The sequence below is a fragment of the Microcaecilia unicolor genome, chromosome 4 (assembly GCF_901765095.1).
Source record: "Microcaecilia unicolor chromosome 4, aMicUni1.1, whole genome shotgun sequence".
Lineage (NCBI taxonomy): Eukaryota > Metazoa > Chordata > Amphibia > Gymnophiona > Siphonopidae > Microcaecilia > Microcaecilia unicolor.
The window spans coordinates 361923965-361944336 of record NC_044034.1 but is presented as its reverse complement, the minus strand read 5'-3'; the positions used below and the strand labels follow the sequence as shown (position 1 = coordinate 361944336).

General features: G+C 47.6%; 1 protein-coding gene across 1 annotated transcript in view; it reads right to left on the bottom strand.

Moving 5' to 3' along the window:
• Nucleotides 1–1437: 1437 nt before the first annotated feature.
• The window catches only part of LOC115469556 (tetraspanin-7), a 184084-nt gene continuing 165149 nt past the window's right edge, over nucleotides 1438–20372 (bottom strand). Inside the window, exons 4-8 of the mRNA XM_030202332.1 lie at nucleotides 19405–19500; nucleotides 16636–16791; nucleotides 16392–16475; nucleotides 6380–6451; nucleotides 1438–2292 (exon numbers count right to left, since the gene is read on the bottom strand). Of these exons, the coding sequence (XP_030058192.1) occupies nucleotides 6383–6451; nucleotides 16392–16475; nucleotides 16636–16791; nucleotides 19405–19500 (405 nt within the window). The 3' untranslated portion in view covers nucleotides 1438–2292; nucleotides 6380–6382. The remainder of the gene's footprint in view (nucleotides 2293–6379; nucleotides 6452–16391; nucleotides 16476–16635; nucleotides 16792–19404; nucleotides 19501–20372) is intronic.

Here is a 20372-nt window from a genome sequence, read left to right as displayed (position 1 = left end):
ATCGGCAGCGCCTCAGCTGAGTTATCGCCTCCCTTCCCTTCGGGCCCTCCCTGTGTCCTGCCCTTGCGGAAACGGGAAGTTACATCAGACGAGGGCGGGACACAGTGAGGAAAGGCCCAAAGGGAGGCGATCTGCCTTTCCAAATGGAGCTCAGCTGAAGCACTGCCGATTTTAATGCAGTGAGCCTGGTGGCGGACGGAGCCAAAGGCAGGCAGGTGAGACTGGGGACTGCAGCAGCAGCGGCGGGGGGGAGGGCGGACTTGCCCCGGGCCTGGCTTAGTCTCTCAGCAGCCCTGCCTCCACCAGTCATCCTGCCTGCAATGTCCATCAGGGTTCCAGTCTACTCAGGCAGCTGGAGGTATACTGGAGGGATGGGGGTAGACAGATAACCGAGTCAGTACTATTCTTAGTCTATTGCATGTGAGGAGATACAAGTCTGATATTGTCAGTAGGGAAATTAGAATTGCATGTCCATGAATGCAACAGGTAAAACCAGGATTGGCTCAGCTTGTCCCCTTGCTCATGTAGCTGTATGTTCACTCAGCTGTCAGAGATGGATGTGGCTGGCTGCTTTCCTGTCATCTCAGCATGAACAGATTTCACAGGGAGGGGGGTGACAGTGTAGTTAAGGCATGTGATTTCCATGCCGGACGGACACAGCTGAAGACCCGAGATAGAGGAGTAAGCTATGCCCATGCAGGAAGAGGGGGCCCCCCCCCCCCCAAGAGTGTAATCTATGAGCTGTCTGCTGGTAGGAAGACAACCCTCAGAGGAAGGGTCTGAGTAAATATTTTTACCACAAATAAGTGAAACTTGAGCTGTAGCACAGGGGTCACTACAGTTATGAACTTGAACCCTTGGAGGCATTTGCAGGAGGGTCAGGGGAAGGGCAGGGACCTCACCTCTTCACCTTGAGGAAATTCATACGCAGAAAGTGAAGAAACAGAAGCGGCTGGAAAGTCTCTCATGGTTTGTTTATTAATACGAAGATCACAAATGCTCACAATAACCAAAAGCATTCTTATTGGCATGCTAGATGGAGGCATTTTCTATAAAACGTACTGTCTGTCTTAAAAAGGTTTTAATCTTTTGTTATTTCCCTTGCTGGTCTAACATTACCATTGCTTTCCTGTGCAATTCCTTTCCCTCCCCCCCCCCCCCCCCCCCCATGAAATATTTGCTTGACCCACTTTTACAGACACTTCAGTGCAAGAGAATAAGAAATGGCAAGCATGAGAAGCATTGCCCTGACTGGGCCGCAAGGGGGGAGGGGATTGTGCAGTGTGCCGAATGACAACACCAGGTACGCTCCAGAAATTGTGCTTACATCTTCTCCTGCTGCCGCTGTCTCATGGCTCTCTATTCCCTTTCATCTCCCGATTCTCTAATCCACCAGTGACCTGGTCTCCCATAAAGGGCCACGCTGGGCTGGTTTTACCGGATATCAGGAAAGCGGGGGGGGGGGGGGGAGGGCATATAAACTCAGACTCTCCACCACACTCCAATCTCACAGCTGTCTTTCATCACCTTTGGTGAACTACTGTGCAACCCTCAAATCCAAAAACCTTTTTTTTAAAGGGGGAAAAGTTGCAGCACGGTTCATGTCTAATGGAAAAAGGGTGGTGATATTACGTTGCTTTCATAGCAAAGCTACAACACGGGTTTACTTACAGTAGCACACAAGTCCCACAGATGGACAGGGGAGGAAAAAAAACAAAAAAGCCTTTACAAGCACCAAGGCATACAACAGAATAAGGTCAAGTTGTGATCTGAAACCAGGGATAAAAAATTTTGTTATGACATTCAGTTTTCAAGTATTTTGGTGACATGACACAGAGCTCATTCTTCAGTGTGGGGGACAGCAAAAACCTCTGCAAAGTCATTAGAAAATAAAGGAACAGTAGTAACAAAATATAGAAAGAGGCTCTAGTTCCCATATACTAGTTTATATATAAACGTGCGTTAACATTTATTAAACTCTGGTGAAAGAACAGCGCCAGCCTGTCACTGCATGCACAGCTGGGGCGATGCTGTTAATGGGAGGGAGGGAGGGGGGTAAAACCTTTGTAACAATGCAACGCTAGTCTGACCAAGAAAATACAAAGTGCCGTTGCACGGAGCACGCAGGCACGGGCTCCGTGTCAAGGGTGGGGGGGGACGGGGACGGTCACGCTACAAATGGTAGTGTGTGGAAAAATGGAGCGATGCGGACGTTATGTGCTCAAACATTCTCTGAGATGATTCCTATAGTGTATCAGCCCCTGGACCGAACAGGCTCCGCGGCTCATATCCCTGTAGAGAGGGTGGGGGGAGGGGAAACAAAAGACACAAGTTACCACAGACACAAAAAAAAAGTTGGTTCAGAAAAGTCAGTAATTGGCAGCGTGTCAAACGACTGACTGTTCTCTTACCCCATTTTCCTCCTGCTTTGCAACCCTGTACTCAATCTGGGGCATTATGCTAGGACTAAGGAATTAAGTCCTAACTATTGATGCATTTAACTTCAGACAACACTGATATAACATCGCTGGAATTTAAGGATTCAAGCCTGCATGTCATGTTGTAGTGCTTCTAACCCTCTTAGGGACCACCAGATAAGCACCCAGAGCTCCAGAGAGATCACTGACCCATAACTTGTTTGGCTTATGGAATTTTAAAGATGGAAGCCCATCACAGTACGAAACGGAAATTCAAAAAGTCGTGCTTTACTGCTGGTGCGCCTTTATTCGGACAGTTGTGGAATAAAAGCGGGGGGGGGGGGGGGGGGGGGGGGGGGGGGGAGGGGGTTCTTCACTCAGTCTGGTTTTCAGGACATCCATACAAAAGATCTGCATACAACTGACGCAGTGGTGTGTTAGTCTCGTGCCACGTTCATGGTGTATCTTCCTGGAAACCAGACTGGCTGGGTTGAGCACCCTTGCTTTAGAGGTCATATAATCTATCCGCAGAAAAACAGAACTACTTCTAAAAATTATTCTGTACAAATCCAAATAACAGAAAAATAAAATGAAGAGAGGAGGGGATGGTGCTGGGCAGACTTATACGGTCTGTGCCAGAACCGGTGGTGGGAGGCAGGACTGGTGGTTGGGAGGCGGGCATAGTGCTGGGCAGACTTATACGGTCTGTGCCAGAACCGGTGGTGGGAGGCAGGACTGGTGGTTGGGAGGCGGGGATAGTGCTGGGCAGACTTATACGGTCTGTGCCAGAACCGGTGGTGGGAGGCAGGACTGGTGGTTGGGAGGTGGGGATAGTGCTGGGCAGACTTATATGGTCTGTGCCAGAGCCGGTGGTGGGAGGCGGGGCTGGTGGTTGGGAGGCGGGGATAGGGCTGGCCAGACTTATACGGTCTGTGCCAGAGCTGGTGGTGAGAGGCGGGGTTGGTGGTTGGGAGGCGGGGATAGGGCTGGCCAAACTTATACGGTCTGTGCCAGAGCTGGTGGTGGGAGGCGGGGTTTGTGGTTGGGAGGCGGGGATAGGGCTGGCCAGACTTATACGGTCTGTGCCAGAGCTGGTGGTTGGGAGGCGGGGATAGTGCTGGGCACTTATATGGTCTGTGCCCTGAAAAGGACAGGTACAAATCAAGGTAGGGTATACACAAAAAGTAGCACATACGAGTTTATCTTGTTGGGCAGACTGGATGGACCGTGCAGGTCTTTTTCTGCCGTCATCTACTATGTTACTATGTAACTTGATACAGATGAGTCAGGACACAAGGGCACAGAGTTTTGTATCAGTGCATTTACCTGATAAATTTCTGTTTACCAGATTATTTTTTAGCACACCAGCATTCCCCCTTGTTTTGTTCAGATAAGCGGTTTTACCTTTTTGCCTTATATACACTATGCATCTAATTTTTTGAAGTTCTGCATTTGTTAGTACGATGAGCTGACATTTGGATTTGACATCATACTTTTTGATATTAAAATTGTAAAGAGTTTTTGAATTATGGACACTTTTCACAGACTTCTTGATTTGTATGTGGAAATTTCAGTGATGTAAGGAGAGCACATCGAATGGCCTTGTATTTTGGCAATTTCATGTTTAGCTCTCGGGCGAGTCCTTACTGATGAATTCCCACTATTTCACTTTATTGCAATTTTGATTTATTTTGCATAGCATTTTTTTTACAGTTCACTTTTTTAGGGTGGGTTATTACTATTTGCTGTATTTAGTGTACCTCCCTTAATTTAGGGTGTTTTAGTAATTCACAGGCAGATGATCAAAAGCAAACGCCGGCACTAGAAGCTGTTAGCGCCAGCGTTTGCCCCATGATCAGAGCCCTCGAGCGCGTGAAAACGCGCTCGAGGGCTCTGATCACAAGTGGCATGCAAATGCATGCTAATCAGTGCTTACCGCATTCATCCCCAATGATCAGCGTCCAGCGCGCCAAAGATTGGGTCACTGGCCGCGACAAACCCTACGCCAGCTTCGAGCTGGCGTTAGGGTTTGCAGATCATTGGGAAGGAATGGTGAGCCCTGTCCAGCATGCATTTGCACGCTGGCAGGCCCCCATTCCCCCCTACAGCAAACCTGCAAGCGAGGCCAGTTGAGGACGTCCAAAATTTGGACGGTTCTATGACAGGGCAGCTGAGGATGTCCAAATTTTCGCCGTTTCGGCAATGGGCAGTTAAGGTCGTCCAAAATTGGATGTTTCTAAGAGAAAGATGTCTTTCTCATAGAAACATCCAATTTTGGACGTCCTTAACTGCCCATTGCAGACACGTCCAAATTTTGGACGTCCTTCAACTGCCCCGTCACTATACCTCCGACACCCCCTTGAAATTTGGCCGTCCTTGCAACAGGGCAGTTGAGGACGTCCATCTTTTTTGTTTTTTTTTTGTTACATTTGTACCCTGCGCTTTCCCACTCATGGCAGGCTCAATGCGGCTTACATGGGGCAATGGAGGGTTAAGTGACTTGCCCAGAGTCACAAGGAGCTGCCTGTGCCTGAAGTGGGAATCGAACTCAGTTCCTCAGTTCCCCAGGACCAAAGTCCACCACCCTAACCACTAGGCCACTCCTGCACTGTTGCTACGATTTGAGATTCTACATGGAATGTTGCTACTCCACTAACCACTAACAACATTCCATGTAGAAGTCGGCCCTTGCAGATCACCAATGTGGCCGCGCAGGCTTCTGCTTCTGTGAGTCTGACGTGCAGGACGTCAGACTCACAGAAACAGAAGCCAGCGCAGCCTTCTACATGGAATGTTGCTAGTGGAATAGCAACATTCCATGTAGAATCTCCAATAGTATCTATTTTATTTTTGTTACATTTGTACCCCGCGCTTTCCCACTCATGGCAGGCTCAATGCGGCTTACATGGGGCAATGGAGGGTTAAGTGACTTGCCCAGAGTCACAAGGAGCTGCCTGTGCCTGAAGTGGGAATCTAACTCAGTTCCCCAGGACCAAAGTCCACCACCCTAACCACTAGGCCACTCCTCCACTCTTCCGATTTAAAGATGGGCGCCCTTCTCTTTCATTGGTCTCCAGCCCAGACCTGTCAAACAAGTGCGGGAGGATTGTGCTGAGCGCATGCTCAGGCACAATTCTCCCGCACTTCTACCCCATGATCAGAGATAATTGCGCTGCTTAAATTTGCATGCATTATCTCTGATCATAGGTCTAATAGCGCCCCCCCCCCCCCCCCCCCCGCTGTTCCAGCGCTATTTTAGAGCGCTGTTTGGAACAGCGCGGGGCTTTTGATCATCTGCCTGTCAGACCAGCAACATAAGCCAATTGTCTGCAAGTGGCATCAAGTTTCCATTTGTAGTATTTCCATTATGTGGTTACACTAGCTTGTCATAAATCCAGCTTCCCTTTCAATAATTTCTCCCCTTCTTCGATTAATACTACTTTTAGCTTGAATTTGCAATTTTTCCCTTTTGTGTTTTATTGTGCTTCTTAAAATTGCATTTTATTCTATTTTTATATTGTAAATCACTTAGACCATTTTGACTTTGTGGTATATCAAAGTATGATTATCAACAACTGGGTGGAAAAAAGAGTTTCATTTTTACGTTCCTCTACATCAGGGAATTGCACAACGGGCTGCGAACAGATGCAAGAAATCTCTTCCCTGAACAGTTTAGTCCAAGCTGACACCTGAAGAAACGGGAGATAAAGTGACTCAATCGCAGCAACCAGGAATAATAGAACTGGAATTCAGGTCTCCTGGTCCTTAGATCCATCGCTCCACGCAAGGCCTTTCCCATTTGCTGTTTCCCCCCCCCCCCCCCCCCCCTCTGACACCACATTACTGAGATTTAAGACCAACAATCTAAGCAAGTTAATCTGTCAAAAAACAAAACAAAACCCCAAAAGGCTGACCATAACCACGGAGCAGAGATAGAAGGACTCAGGATGAGGGATACCCACCTGCTACACCATCTCATACTGATTGGCAGTGATGAACCGGGAGAGGCAGCAAGCCAGCAGCATTCCAATCAGCTGTGCAAGACACAAAACAGATATGAACACTTATAAGCAACCTCCACGCTGACCGGGAGGGACAGAGAAACCAGGGCTGGATGACAGCTTGTACATGTGCAGTAATGCTATTTAACCCTCTCTTGGAGGTACACCTAGTTGCTAATTTTCAAGAATACTACAAATGTCTAAGATTAATTTGTGTGCAATGGCTTTTCCAATATATGCAAGGCCTCAGGCCTATTTACTGCAGTAATCCTGGAAACCCGACTGGCTGGCTATTGCCTCCAGGAGAAGATGGAAAAGCAATTTCACATCACACTTACCCCGGGGTCACAGGCTCAGAGCAGTGGTTCTCAAGCCAGTCCCCTGAGGCACACCCAAACCAGTCAGGTTTTTTAGGATACCCACAATGAATATACCCCTTGCTCATACCTCTCATACTCCCTTCACCCTTCCCCTTCTCTACCTACCTCTTTTTATTACTCTGCTATAATTAATTAATATTTTCTCTATCAATACTCTGTAATCCATATTATTATGTAAGCCGCATTGAACCTGCTTTGAGTGGGAAAGCGCGGGGTACAAATGTAATAATAAATAAATAAATATGCATAGGAAAGATCTGTATACAAAATGAGGCAGTTTATGTAAACCTCTCTCATGCACATTCAATGGGGAAATCCTGAAAACCCACCTGGGTTGTGGCCCTCAAGGTTGTTCACGTTTTCAAAAATACTAGGACTAGGGGGCATGTGATGAAGCTACAATGTAGTAAATTTAAAACGAATCGGAGAAACTTTTTCTTCACTCAACGTGTAATTAAACTCTGGAATTCGTTGCCAGAGAATGTGGTAAAGGCGGTTAGCTTAGCGGAGTTTAAAAAAGGTTTGGACGGCTTCCTAAAGGAAAAGTCCATAGACCGTTATTAAATGGACTTGGGGGAAAATCCACTATTTCTGAAATAAGCAGTATAAAATGTTTTGTACTTTTTTGGGATCTTGCCAGGTATTTGTGATCTGGATTGGCCACTGTTGGAAACCGGATGCTGGGCTTGATGGACCTTTGGTCTTTCCCAGTATGGCAATACTTATGTACTTATATAAAGCTGCCCACCTCTGTGCTAGCACATGACAATTCCTTAATGTGGAAGTCACTGAGCAGATAAGTCGTCTGGATAAGAGTATGACTTTTCCTAGACTATCTTTTACACAGGCATGATGGTTCATCTAGATCAGTCCTTGAGACGCATAGATCCAACCAGGTTTTCAGGACATCTATAATGAATATACATACATTGCTTTCATTATATGCAAATCACAGCAGTAGAGTGGCCTCCCTTCTTTCTTGCCACTCCAAAAGGTACTCAGAAATGGTATGGGACCTTTTAGTAGAAGACCATACATGCTCAAGTGCTGTGGTGTCTCACCCTCCCCTGACAGAAAATGAATCTGTGAGGGTGGGACACATGAGTGCAGGCCTTTACTGAAAGATCCCATGCTGGACCCGGGGGGGGGGGGGGGGGTGGAAGCAGAGATGCTATCGGGAGAGGTTATAGGGAAGGTGGTGAGAGATAGGGCCTTGAGCTGCCCCTGGAGGGTGGAGGCACATGGCTATAGGTTCATCCAGGCCTCCACTGAAAGGTCCCATGCTGGACCTGGGGGGGGGGGGGGGGGGGGTGTTGAAGCAGAGATACTGGACCCGTGAGAGGGTATAGGGAAAGGGAAAGCAGAGATTCCGGCCACCTTTAGGAGAGGAAGTTGAGAGAGAAGGCCTTGAGCTGCCCCTGGGGGAGGGGGGGGTGAAGGCACATAAGTTCATCCAGATACCACTGGGCTGACCCTGCATATACTGTACCGTATAAAGTTGTTGAACTGTATTTCTGGCAGATAACTCCCTGGAACACGCTGCTCAAAAAAACCTAGCACTTTGGTGTCATTTCCAGGATGCATACTGGACAATTTTCTGCACATTTCAACTTCATCAAAATCTGTAGTTTATTGAACTTCATACTTTTGAGTCTAAAGTATACTTGAAAACTGGTTGCCACAGGAAACATTTTTTGCTCGTGCAAAAATGTAACGGATAGGAATTACTAGCGAGGCTTTTGAACCTCCGTGAGCTTCAAGGGGCCAACAACATCAGGTCTAAGTACTACTCCATTCCTGTAATAGTCTCAGGACATGTGTAACAAAACCTGGGGATGAAATATCCTCATGAGATTCATTCCTAGCTGGAGGAAGGGGAGGGTCAGATGGAATTCTCTCTGAAGATTCCTCCCCTGGAACGAAATTCACAAGGATCTGGAAATTCCTCAAAAGCACCGATTAAAAATTGCACGACAGCAGGAGTCTATTGGATATCCTGTAAACTGCACAAATCTCTGCATAGGCAATAGCCTTTTCTGTTCTGATCAGGGTTGCCATATAAAAAAAAAAAAAAAATTCCCACACAAAACAGCCCAAAACCTGCCCAAAAACCGCACACACCCCACCCCCGACGTCATCACCCCGCCCCTTCCGTCATCACCCCCACCCCCGCCATCAACCCCGCCCCTTCCATCATCACCCCCGCCCCCATCAGCCCCACCCCTTCTGTCATCAACCCCGCCCCCACCGTCATCGCCCCGTCCAAAACGTCAGCAAACCCCGCCCAAAACATCACAAACCCCACCTCTGTCGCCATTAGCCCCACCCCCGCCGGCCGAAAAACCGCCCCAAAACCCGCAGAAAAAAAATAAAACCAGCCCAAAAAAACGCAACTCGCCGCGGGCAAAAGTTTCCCGCGGCGGGTTGCGGAAAACCACCCACCTGGCAACGCTGGTTCTGATATCATTAACTTCATCCACTTGTGTATCTGAACACACACATGGGCTGGCTCAGCAGCTCTGGTATCAAATGCTGGAGAGCCCCTGGATTCAATCCAAATTTGGTCTTTGGCTTCTTACTAATTTCTACAGTGCCTTGTAGACAGTGCCAGAAGAGGTCTTGCTGACAATCGATTCCGCTCAAAGAACAAATATGAATTAATTAGCACCATTTGCTATGGGACATAGTTAAAAAACATGGATGAGAACAGAAGAATAAGGGAATGAGATGGGATTTTAGGATAATTTGAGTAGGGGCCAGAGAGGGAACATGACGTATCAATTCAGTAGTTTATTCCAGGTATGGGGCACAGTAAGGCAGAAAGAACAGAACCTTGAATTGGAGGGAAACAGTCCAGTTTAGGGTGATTCAGTGGCGTAGGAAGGGGGGGGGTGGGGCAGTCCACCCCGGATGCACGCGGTTACTTCCTGTTCCGGGGCAGAGAAAGCAGGGAAGCAGCAGAGCCGACGCAGCTCCCAGTGACGTGCACTGGGGGTGGATCGGCCCTCCCGCCTGCCCCCCACTGCAAGGTAAGGGTGCGTTTCGTGGGGGGGGGGGGGGGGGGTGCGCAGCGGCGACCCGCCCCGGGTGTCAGGCACCCTCGCTACGGCACTGGGGTGATTTACTAGTCTAATGGAGGTCCGGGGTAAGGGTGGGATAAAGAGGATAATAAGTCATGAGTTGCTGCAGAACGAATACACTTATAGGTGGGTAAAAGCAGTTTGACCGAGCCAGTGATGTCATATGAAAATGGTTACATGAAGCTACACTGGCAAAAGGAAAGAGACGCACTTAGGACGGGTTTCATCGGTGCTGTGTATGTAAAAAAAAAAAAGGAGGTGGCCGAGGGCCTGGGAGGACAACAGTATTATCACTCTGCCTAAGCCACACCCTTTTCAAGATGGCAGCAAATAGTGGACACCGTTTTGATTAACAGGAGATGGCTGTCCTGTTTCGGTTATTGGTGAGCCCTTAGGTTCCCGGAGGCCTGCAAGACCTCAGAGGACCGCCGTGCACCCCGAATCTTCACCCGCGGCGACCGCCGTTCACCGAGGGTTGAGCCCCCAGCTGCAGGCGGCCAGCAGGACTGCTGGAACCGCGGGGTGACGGCCGGCCTGGCGGGTAGTCAGCAACACAGTCTCGGAAGGGCAACTAGCAAGGACGGCTAGCGCAGAAAAGGAATGCAATCACTGAGGATGGCTAGCAAGGACGGCTAGCTGGAAGAGGAACACGGTCTCTGAAGGTGGCTAGCAAGGACGGCTAGCTGGAAGAGGACACCGTCTCTGAAGGTGGCTAGCAGGGACGGCTAGCTGGAAGAGGAACACAGTCTCTGAAGGTGGCTAGCAAGGACGGTTAGCTTGAAGAGGAACACGGTCTCTGAAGGTGGCTAGCCGGGACGGCTAGCTGGAAGAGGAACAGTCTCCGAAGGTGGCTAGCAAGGACGGCTAGCTGGAAGAGGACACAGTCTCTGAAGGGGCTAGCAAGGACGGCTAGCTTGAAGAGGAACATGGTCTCTGAAGGTGGCTAGCAAGGACGGCTAGCTGGAAGAGGACACCGTCTCTGAAGGTGGCTAGCAGGGACGGCTAGCTGGAAGAGGAACACAGTCTCTGAAGGTGGCTAGCAAGGACGGCTAGCTTGAAGAGGAACACGGTCTCTGAAGGTGGCTAGCCGGGACGGCTAGCTGGAAGAAGAACAGTCTCCGAAGGTGGCTAGCAAGGACGGCTAGCTGGAAGAGGACGCAGTCTTTGAAGGTGGCTAGCAAGGACGGCTAGCTGGAAGAGGACACAGTCTCTGAAGGGGCTAGCAAGGACGGCTAGCTTGAAGAGGAACATGGTCTCTGAAGGTGGCTAGCAAGGACGGCTAGCTGGAAGAGGACACCGTCTCTGAAGGTGGCTAGCAGGGACGGCTAGCTGGAAGAGGAACACAGTCTCTGAAGGTGGCTAGCAAGGACGGCTAGCTTGAAGAGGAACACGGTCTCTGAAGGTGGCTAGCAAGGACGGTTAGCTTGAAGAGGAACACGGTCTCTGAAGGTGGCTAGCCGGGACGGCTAGCTGGAAGAGGAACAGTCTCCGAAGGTGGCTAGCAAGGACGGCTAGCTGGAAGAGGACGCAGTCTTTGAAGGTGGCTAGCAAGGACGGCTAGCTGGAAGAGGAACACAGTCTCCGAAGGTGGCTAGCAAGGACGGCTAGCTGGAAGAGGACGCAGTCTTTGAAGGTGGCTAGCAAGGACGGCTAGCTGGAAGAGGAACACAGTCTCTGAAGGGCAACGCTCCGTACTTCACTGTGTCGGCTCCTGACAATAGAAACGGAAGCGCTGAGCCCTTCTTGTTCCGGGGTTTAAATCCCCCGCCAGTCCATCCCCTCCCTGGAGAGGAGCCAATCCCTTCAGCCCTGACAGGCCAGGAGGGCCTGGATAGGTGGACCTGCCTCGCAGGCGGAGTTCCTCCTTCCATGCGCCAATCCGGCGCGAGTGGGCGGGACTTGCTCGCTGGTTCGCTCTGGCCGGGGAGACGACGATGCCGGCGCCGCCATCTTGGCCGGCGCCTTCCCTTCCCTGAGGCCGGCGTTCGCTCCCGCGGGTCGCCAGCCTCGGGCCGACCCGCGGAAGCGCTGGCCCCGTCGGCGGCTTGTCTCTGCCGCACTGGAGCCCGCGGCCCCCGTCGATCATCGCTCCCCGCCGCGGGAGCACAGGTAAGGACCCGGAACGGGACAATGGCATAACAACACAAGGCTGAAACCATTCCACCCAAGGAGATTTTAATTCTCCCTAATGCAGCCGCCATCATCTCGGTACACTCAAAACAATGTAACTGATATGTTGACAAGCACCGCATATTGGCTTCAGGCCAGATAGTGGACCAAGAACACTCCTGCCATCTCCTGTGAATCAAACCTCCTTGCGGACACCCCATGGCACTTCTTGTTTCACACTACTCGTGGCCATCTTGGATGGGTGACGTCATAGGAAGTGATGATCATTACATCTCATCAGACCCCGCCCCCTGCAGTGTAAGCAGTTTATTTGTCCCAACCCATTAAACTGTTTTTTTTTTTTTAAGGCATTTTTTTCAAACACAGGGTGCAGATTTAATTTATTTTTTCCCTGTGCGAGATCCACTGTCTGCTTTTCTCCCAGAAACAAAAGGGATGCTCTCTCCTAGCGAGAGAAGAACAGCTGAACTTGTGTCATCAAGTCTGTATGACCGTCTTAAGACTTTTTTAAGCAGTGCTTTGAGAACTTCACAGTGCATTCGCAGGAGCGAAAAGACATGCCCGGTCTTTAAAAAGCTTTTTGTTTAACCAAACTGTTTCTCAGCGATTGCCTCTCTGTAGGAAGTATAGCCCCATACCCTCCCCTCCCTCTCCCCTCGCCTCCTCACTCCATGTGAAAAAGAAAGCAGGCAGTGTGGAATAAACTGCAAAATAAAAATCATTTTTTTCTTTTCTGTGTGTGTTGGCTGACTGCTTTCTCTCAGGAAAAGGAGATTTTAGGCTTCAGAGAGGCAGTCTTAAAAAGCGTCTCTTGTTTCAAAGCTTGGTAGCAAATTTCCTGTCCCATTGTGTGCATAGCCTGCTTTTCCCCCTCATCCCTTGCATAGAGTCTGTAAAGTACAGCTGATCCGAGAACTCCTGCCAGTATATAGACCACCAAGCAAAAAAGATGTAAAAAAGGCAGAGATTTGCCCATTTCCCCTTCCTTTTTCTTTGGGGGGGGGGGGTCATTTTACACTGTCTGAAACCCCCTTATTACAGCACAGACAGGTTTCATACTGCTTTCTCTCTTTCTGGATTTTAAAAGGGCTTTAAAAGAATGCAAGAAGCACTAGGGTTGTATCTGTTTCAGAATGAAGACTTTGAATCGCAGCCCCTTCCCCCCCTCTCATAGCATTCAAGACATGTCCAGGGCAAGCTGACCCCTCCCCTCCTGCCAAAAGCTGGTTACCATAATGAACCACAGTAGCAGCTGCACTCTGCCCCTACAGGAAGGGAAGTAGGAAATATGGCACCTTCCGCATTCATTTGTACCCTGTGCTTTCCCACTCTTGGCAGGCTCAATGCGGCTTACATGGGGCAACGGAGGGTTAACTGACTTGCCCAGAGTCACAAGGAGCTGCCTGTGCCTGAAGTGGGAATCCAACTCAGTTCCTCAGGACCAAAGTCCACCACCCTAACCACTAGGCCACTCCTCCACTGTTGCTACTATTTGAGATTCTACATGGAATGTTGCTATTCCACTAGCAACATTCCATGTAGAAGTCGGCCCTTGCAGATCACCAATGTGACCGCGCAGGCTTCTGCTTCTGTGAGTCTGACGTCCTGCACGTATGTGCAGGACGTCAGACTCACAGAAACAGAAGCCTGCGCAGCCTTGTACATGGAATGTTGCTAGTGGAATAGCAACATTCCATGTAGAATCTCCAATAGTATCTATTTTATTTTTGTTATATTTGTACCCTGCGCTTTCCCACTCATGGCAGGCTCAATGCGGCTTACATGGGGCAATGGAGGCTCAAGTGACTTGCTCAGAGTCACAAGGAGCTGCCTGTGCCTGAATTGGGAATTGAACTCAGTTCCTTAGGACCAAGGTCCACCACCCTAACCATGTGGCCGCGCAGGCTTCTGCTTCTGTCAGTCTGACGTCCTGCACGTACGTGCAGGACGTCAGACTCACAGAAATAGAAGCCTACGCAGTCTTCTACATGGAATGTTGCTAATGGAATAGCAACATTCCATGTAGAATCTCCAATAGTAGCAACATTCCATGTAGAATCTCCAATAGTATCTATTTTATTTTTGTTACATTTGTACCCTGCGCTTTCCCACTCATGGCAGGCTCTATGCGGCTTACATGGGGCAATGGAGGGTTAAGTGACTTGCCCAGAGTCACAAGGAGCCGCCTGTGCCTGAAGTATGTGGCTCTCTATATCGTCATTGGGCTTTGTTCCCGACAACCCTTTTTTGCTGAATAGTTATGTTTTTCTGTTCAGCCGCAGGCACCTGTGGATTGTAATCCAAAACTAGCTCCTTTAGACCACAAAAATTTATTTTCTCACAGCCGCGGTTAAGCATGGTTCCTTTTACCTTCAGCCAGGTCTCCCCATTGGATAATCTATAGCCATATATGTTTTGGGGTCAGCCGAGAAACTCTGCAGTATGTTCACCCTTAAGGATCTTACTCATTAATTCACCTAAATAAACTAAGGGAGGATCCCCACTCACCACCCTCTTTGCTCACAAAAAAATCAGTCTGTATTACGATAAAGACAACACTGTTGTAAAGCATCCAGGAGATTGTACAGCTCTAGACGGGTGTGCACTGTTTTAAAAGAGGCTATGAAGAAGTACATGTTACCCTGTAGCGCACAAAGCTCCTCCGTGCACTTCCAGGTGAAGCATGATATGTGGGCTATGCATCTGATGGAGAGGCGATCACCGAGAAACAGCATTTGGTTAAGCAAAAAGCTTTTTAAAGACAAGGCATATCGTTTCGCTACTGAGATAACACGCTGTGTTCTCAAAGCACTGTTTCAAAAAGCCTTCTAAGACAGTCGCACAAACGTTTTGCTGGCACAACTACGGCTGTTCTGCTTCTCTCGCAAGAGAGTATGTCCCTTTTGATCCTGAGATAAAATCAGACAAAAAAAAAAAGTCAGTGCCCTGTGTTTGAAAAAATAAATTAAAAAAAATGGTTTAAGGGGAAAAAAAACCCTGCACGCTCTTTCCAGGCTGCAGGGAGCGATGTCCGACATAATGTAACGATTGACGTCACTTCCCATCACATGACCCATCCAAGATGGCAGCAAGTATTGTGAAACAGGATGCCATGGAGCCATCCACTACTCGCCACTATGTTGAAAAAGGGGTGTGGCCTGTGCAGACATGAAATCACTTCCTGTGATGTCAAGGGGTGAGATTTGGGGCAGTTCTATACAAAAGGAGTAGGGAATCTCAGGGCTATGACCCACATGCGGAGTAGGGAATGGGTGTGGCTTGGGCAGATCCTCAATTCTGATTGGCTCACACCCAGAAGTGTGGCCCTGTCAAATATGCAAGTTAGTTTTGACAAAGTATGTAAGTTATATATTACTTACATGAGAGATCTGCACACAGAAAGATGGAATACAACAAGTCTGATACACAAAATTAAACAGATATCCAATTACAGATTTGCTAAGGCTTCATTTAAGGCAGTAGTTCTCAGCCTAGTCCTCAAGACACACCCAGTTTTTAGGATATCCACAAAGAATATGCATGACATATTTGCATGCTCTACTTTTTAATATATGTAAATCTATTTCACGCGTAAGTGCTGTAGCTATCCTGTGGCTGCCTGCCCCCCCCCCCCCGAACTGGGTTGAGAACCACTGATGTAAGAAAGCACTGGTTTACATCAACCTCTCTGACCCAGCGGCAGAACCAGCTGCTTTCTATCAAGATACTCATTTGCTGAAATATAGCAGACCCTAAAGATGCATAAAATACAAATCAAAACGTTATCATTTGCTGATGGAAGGGGTAAGGGAGGGGAACATAAGCGTTGCCATACTGGGACAGAGCAAAGGTCCATCAAAGCCCAGTATCCTATTTCCAATCCAGGTCACAAGTACCTGGCAAGATTCCAGAACATGCTAGTTTCCCCAGGTCCATCTTAATAATGGCTTATGGACTTTTCTTTTAGGAAATTATCCAAAACTTTTTTTAAACCCTGCTAAGCTAACTGCTTTTACTACATTCTCTGGCAACAAATTCCAGAGTTTAATTACACACTGAGGATTCTAGAATTGACGCACGTAACTGGGGCTTTGCCCATGCTCCGTCCAGACTCTGCCCATGACTAGGGAACTATTCTCAGGTCTGTCCTCGGGGACCACGCAAGTTAATTAGGTTTTCAGTATATCCACAATGAATATAAATGAAACATCTACATGTTATGGAAACAGTAAATGTACATCTCTGGCACATTCATTGTGTACATTGCAAAAGCTCAGCTAACCAATGCTCTCTAAGGAGAAGCCTAAAAGCAGCAGCACTTGAGTTTAACAACATGAGCGGAAAGAACATAAGGGGGAGGGGGGGTCCTTGTGGGTTTTGTACCTGTGAGAATGCAATCCCAAAGGCAACTCCAGCGATGATCCCCATATTTGTCTCCATAAAACTAGTCACCAGCTCGTAACAACCCTGAAAAGTCAAACAGTTTGATGAAACACCCTCTTCCTGCTTTTAGTGCACAGAGAGCATCCTGCTTTCTCATTTTTTACTTGGGACACAGGTGGTTAACTTTTGACTCTGCTTTTCTCTCTCACTTATTTACCAACAATGCAGTGCAATGAGTACAAACCTTCTGGTACACTTTGGTGGCTGCAACTGTAATGTTGTGCATGTCCTGGGGGAGGCAGTCACTGCTGTTAGCACAGCAGCTCTGAGGGAAGCCGTGCTCGGTCCAGTAAGCGCTGGAGGTCCAGTTCGTGTAGCTCTGAACGCCACAACATTTCAGCTGCAGTTAAGAGAAGAGAGGAAGAATTTCAGAACAAGGCCCTTCATATTTATTTTCTGCAAATTATTTATTGCATTTGTACCCCACATTTTCCCACCTTTTTGCAGGCTCAATGTGGCTTACAGAGTGTTGTTATGATGTAGTCATTACAAGATCTTAAATACAATCGATGATAGGCTGAGGGATCTTAAGTACAATCGATAATAGGCTGAAGGTAAATGGAGATTTAGATGGAAAGGTGGTAGGTAAGGTAGTGTGAGAGGTGTTTAAGGAATGATTTTATTCTTTGAGGATTGCTTTTGTAGGCTTTGTTGAAGAGATGTGTCTTCAAGGATTTGCGAAAGTTGGTTAGATTATCCATGGTTTTCAGGGCCATGGGTAATGCGTTCCATATTTGTGTGCTTCTGTACGCAATAGTGGCATATGACTGTTTATATTTAATTCCTTTACAACTGGGGAAGTTCAGGTTGAGGAATTTGCGGGCTGATCTTTTGGCGTTTCTGGGCGGTAAATCCACTAGATTTAACATATAGAGTGGGGTGTCTGCGTGGATGATTTTGTGAACGGTTGTGCAAATCTCGAACTCAATTCGTTCTTTCAGCGAGAGCCAGTGCAGTTTCTCTCTTAGGGGCTTCACACTTTCGTATTTAGTTTTTCCAAAAATGAGTCTGGCTGCGGTGTTCTGGGCTGTTTGGAGTTTTTTTTTAATGGTCTGTTCTTTACAGCCTGCGTACAGAGCCAAGTGCCAAGAAGTATCACTACTAATGCAAAGATGTCAACAACGTTTTGAGAAGTGACCGAACCCGCCACCGACCACAAAGATTGACAAGGCATGGACAGCGGTTTCCAAGGAAGAATTCTCCTAAACGAAATGCTCTGTTGCCTCTTACAGAAGCCTTGGTGATTCCTCATTTATCAGTTATGAGCTTTCTAGAATCCAACAGATATAAAGAACACTCTCAATCAGTGCCACGCTTTTGGATTTATGTTGAGGGTGATTTTAAATGTTTACATATATTTATGCAAGCAGTGGCATTCCTTAGTCGGCTGCCACCCGGGGTGGATCACCACTGCGCACCCCCCCCCCCCCAGCGCATCACCTCCAAGCCCCCCCCCCCCCCCCGGTGCATTCTTCCTACCTGCTGGGAGCAGCAGCGCGGACCGCACCCTCCGTCCCACCCTCGGTATGCCACTGTACTCAAGTCCTATAAGAATGCTGGGAATGGCAATGATGTACCACTCAATGTGGCTCTTACACAGAAATCTCCCAGCATACTCACTTAATTTTTGGATGCGGTGTATTGTTTTATTTATTTTTTTTGTTTAAATGAAATAGTTTTTTTTAGTACCATCATTTCTCCAACACAAAAGGCTAAAGAAGAAAAGTTGGGTGTCTCTTATTATTATTATTATTTATTGCACTTGTATCCCACATTTTCCCACCTCTTTGCAGGCTCAATGTGGCCAATACATCATGAATGGTGGAGATATATAAGAAATAAACATTTAGTATAACAGAAGGATCTTGGGTAACATGATAATGATAAAGCATGATATTAGTATAACAAGCAAATATTGGAAGGCAGTTCTGGATATATGTGCAGGAGTTCACATTTGTTGGTCTTTGTGGTATGACATTGTTAAAGAGACGGGTCTTCAATAGTTTGCGGAAGTTAGTTAGTTCATAGATCGTTTTTAAGTTGCGCGGCAGCGCATTCCAGAATTGTGTGCTCGAGTAGGAAAAGGTTGACGTGTGCGTTAGTTTGTATTTTAGACCTTTGCAGTTGGGGAAGTGAAGATTGAGGAATGTGCGGGATGATTTTTTAGCATTCCTGGGTGTTAAGTCTATCAGGTCTGACATGTAGGCTGGGGCATCTCCGTGAATGATTTTGTGGACTAGGGTACATACTTTGAACGTGATGCGTTAAGAGGGAGCCAGTGTAGCTTTTCTCGTAGGGGTTTAGCACTTTCATATTTTGTTTTACCGAATATGAGTCTAGCTGCTGTGTTCTGGGCTGTCTGAAGTTTCTTGATTATTTGTTCTTTGCAGCCAGCATAGAGTGCATTGCAGTAGTCTAAATGACGGAGTACCATTGATTGTACCAGATTTCGGAAGACGGTCCGAAGACGGTCCTTGGGAAGAAAGGTCTTACTCTTTTTAATTTCCACATTGAGTGGAACATCTTCTTGGTTGTGTTTTTCGCATGGTTCTCAAGTGTTAGGTGTTGATCAATGGTGACTCCAAGAATTTTTAGGGTGTCCGAAATTGGAAGATTCAATTTTGGTGTGTTAATGGTGGTGAATTTGTTCATGTTATGTTGAGAGGTGAGTATTAGGAATTGGGTTTTTTCTGCATTGAGTTTCAGCTGAAATGCATCCGCCCATGAATGCATATGTAGACTTTGGTTGATGTCATTGGAAATTTCCTTTAAATCTTGTTTAAATGGGATGTAGACCGTCACGTCGTCTGCATATATGTATGGGTTGAGGTTTTGGTGGAGCAGGTGAATACACAATCCAATTCTTCAGAGACACTATGGGCCCTAGTTCAAATCACATTTGATTTTGCTACCGTCATAACAAAACATCCGGAACCCACCCACTGCAACTTACATTGATCTGCACATTATCCACAGCATTGCTTCTGTCGTCATTCCCATTGTAGTTGTGAATAGCTTCAGTATATGTCCGAAGGAATGTGTCTTTAATCTACAGTCAAATTCACAAGAGAAGAATATAAGTTACTTGCTCCCAAAGGCATCTTAAATTATAGACCGATATTTGCTTTATAAACATAACTCATCTCCAGTCCTTTCTTCATTACTTACAGCACAGGAAAGAGTCAGCAATACTGCAGAGGGAAAATAGATGAGCAAGCTCAGGCTTTCTGAGCGCAATTGATGCCTCTGCTGTAAGAGACAGTCACTGTCAAGAACTGTGTTCAGTGCTCACATTGCAGTAACTCCACAAAAAAGATGGAGCTACCCAGGCCCAGATGCATTAAAGTCGTCGGTAATTCCCGTTCCCTACCGATTCCATAGTGAATCGGTAGGGAACGGGAATTCACTAAGGAAAAGGAATGCAAATGAGCTACTTGTTGTAGCTCCGTTGCATTCACCATTACCTCGGTAGCCAGTCGGAGAATCGAGACGTCCCATTCAGTTATACTCCTCTTCCAGGTCTCTTCAGCCAATCAAGCGCGTCTAGCTTGCTGGTGTCAGCTAAACGCGCTCTGATTGGCTGAAGAGACCTGGCAGAGGAGCATAATCGAAAGGGACGTGCCGATCGACTCGCACGTCCCCGATTCCCTTCTCCTCGCACAGCTACAGAAGGTGAGCAGCGCCAGGGAGACAAAAAAAACCAGCAAAAAGACAAATAAAAGACGTCCCTCACAAGCGCAGGCAGAGAACGTCCATAAAGGACGCCCCTCACGTGCGCTCGCTGCTTTTTTTTCTTCTTTTTTACCTTTATTTGGGGCCCTTTTCCTTTCCGATTCCCTCACAGGAGCCCCAACGAGAGGTGCAGACTCCCGTTAGGGTTCCCACAGTAAGGGAATCGGAAAACGGTAGTGCAGCTCATTA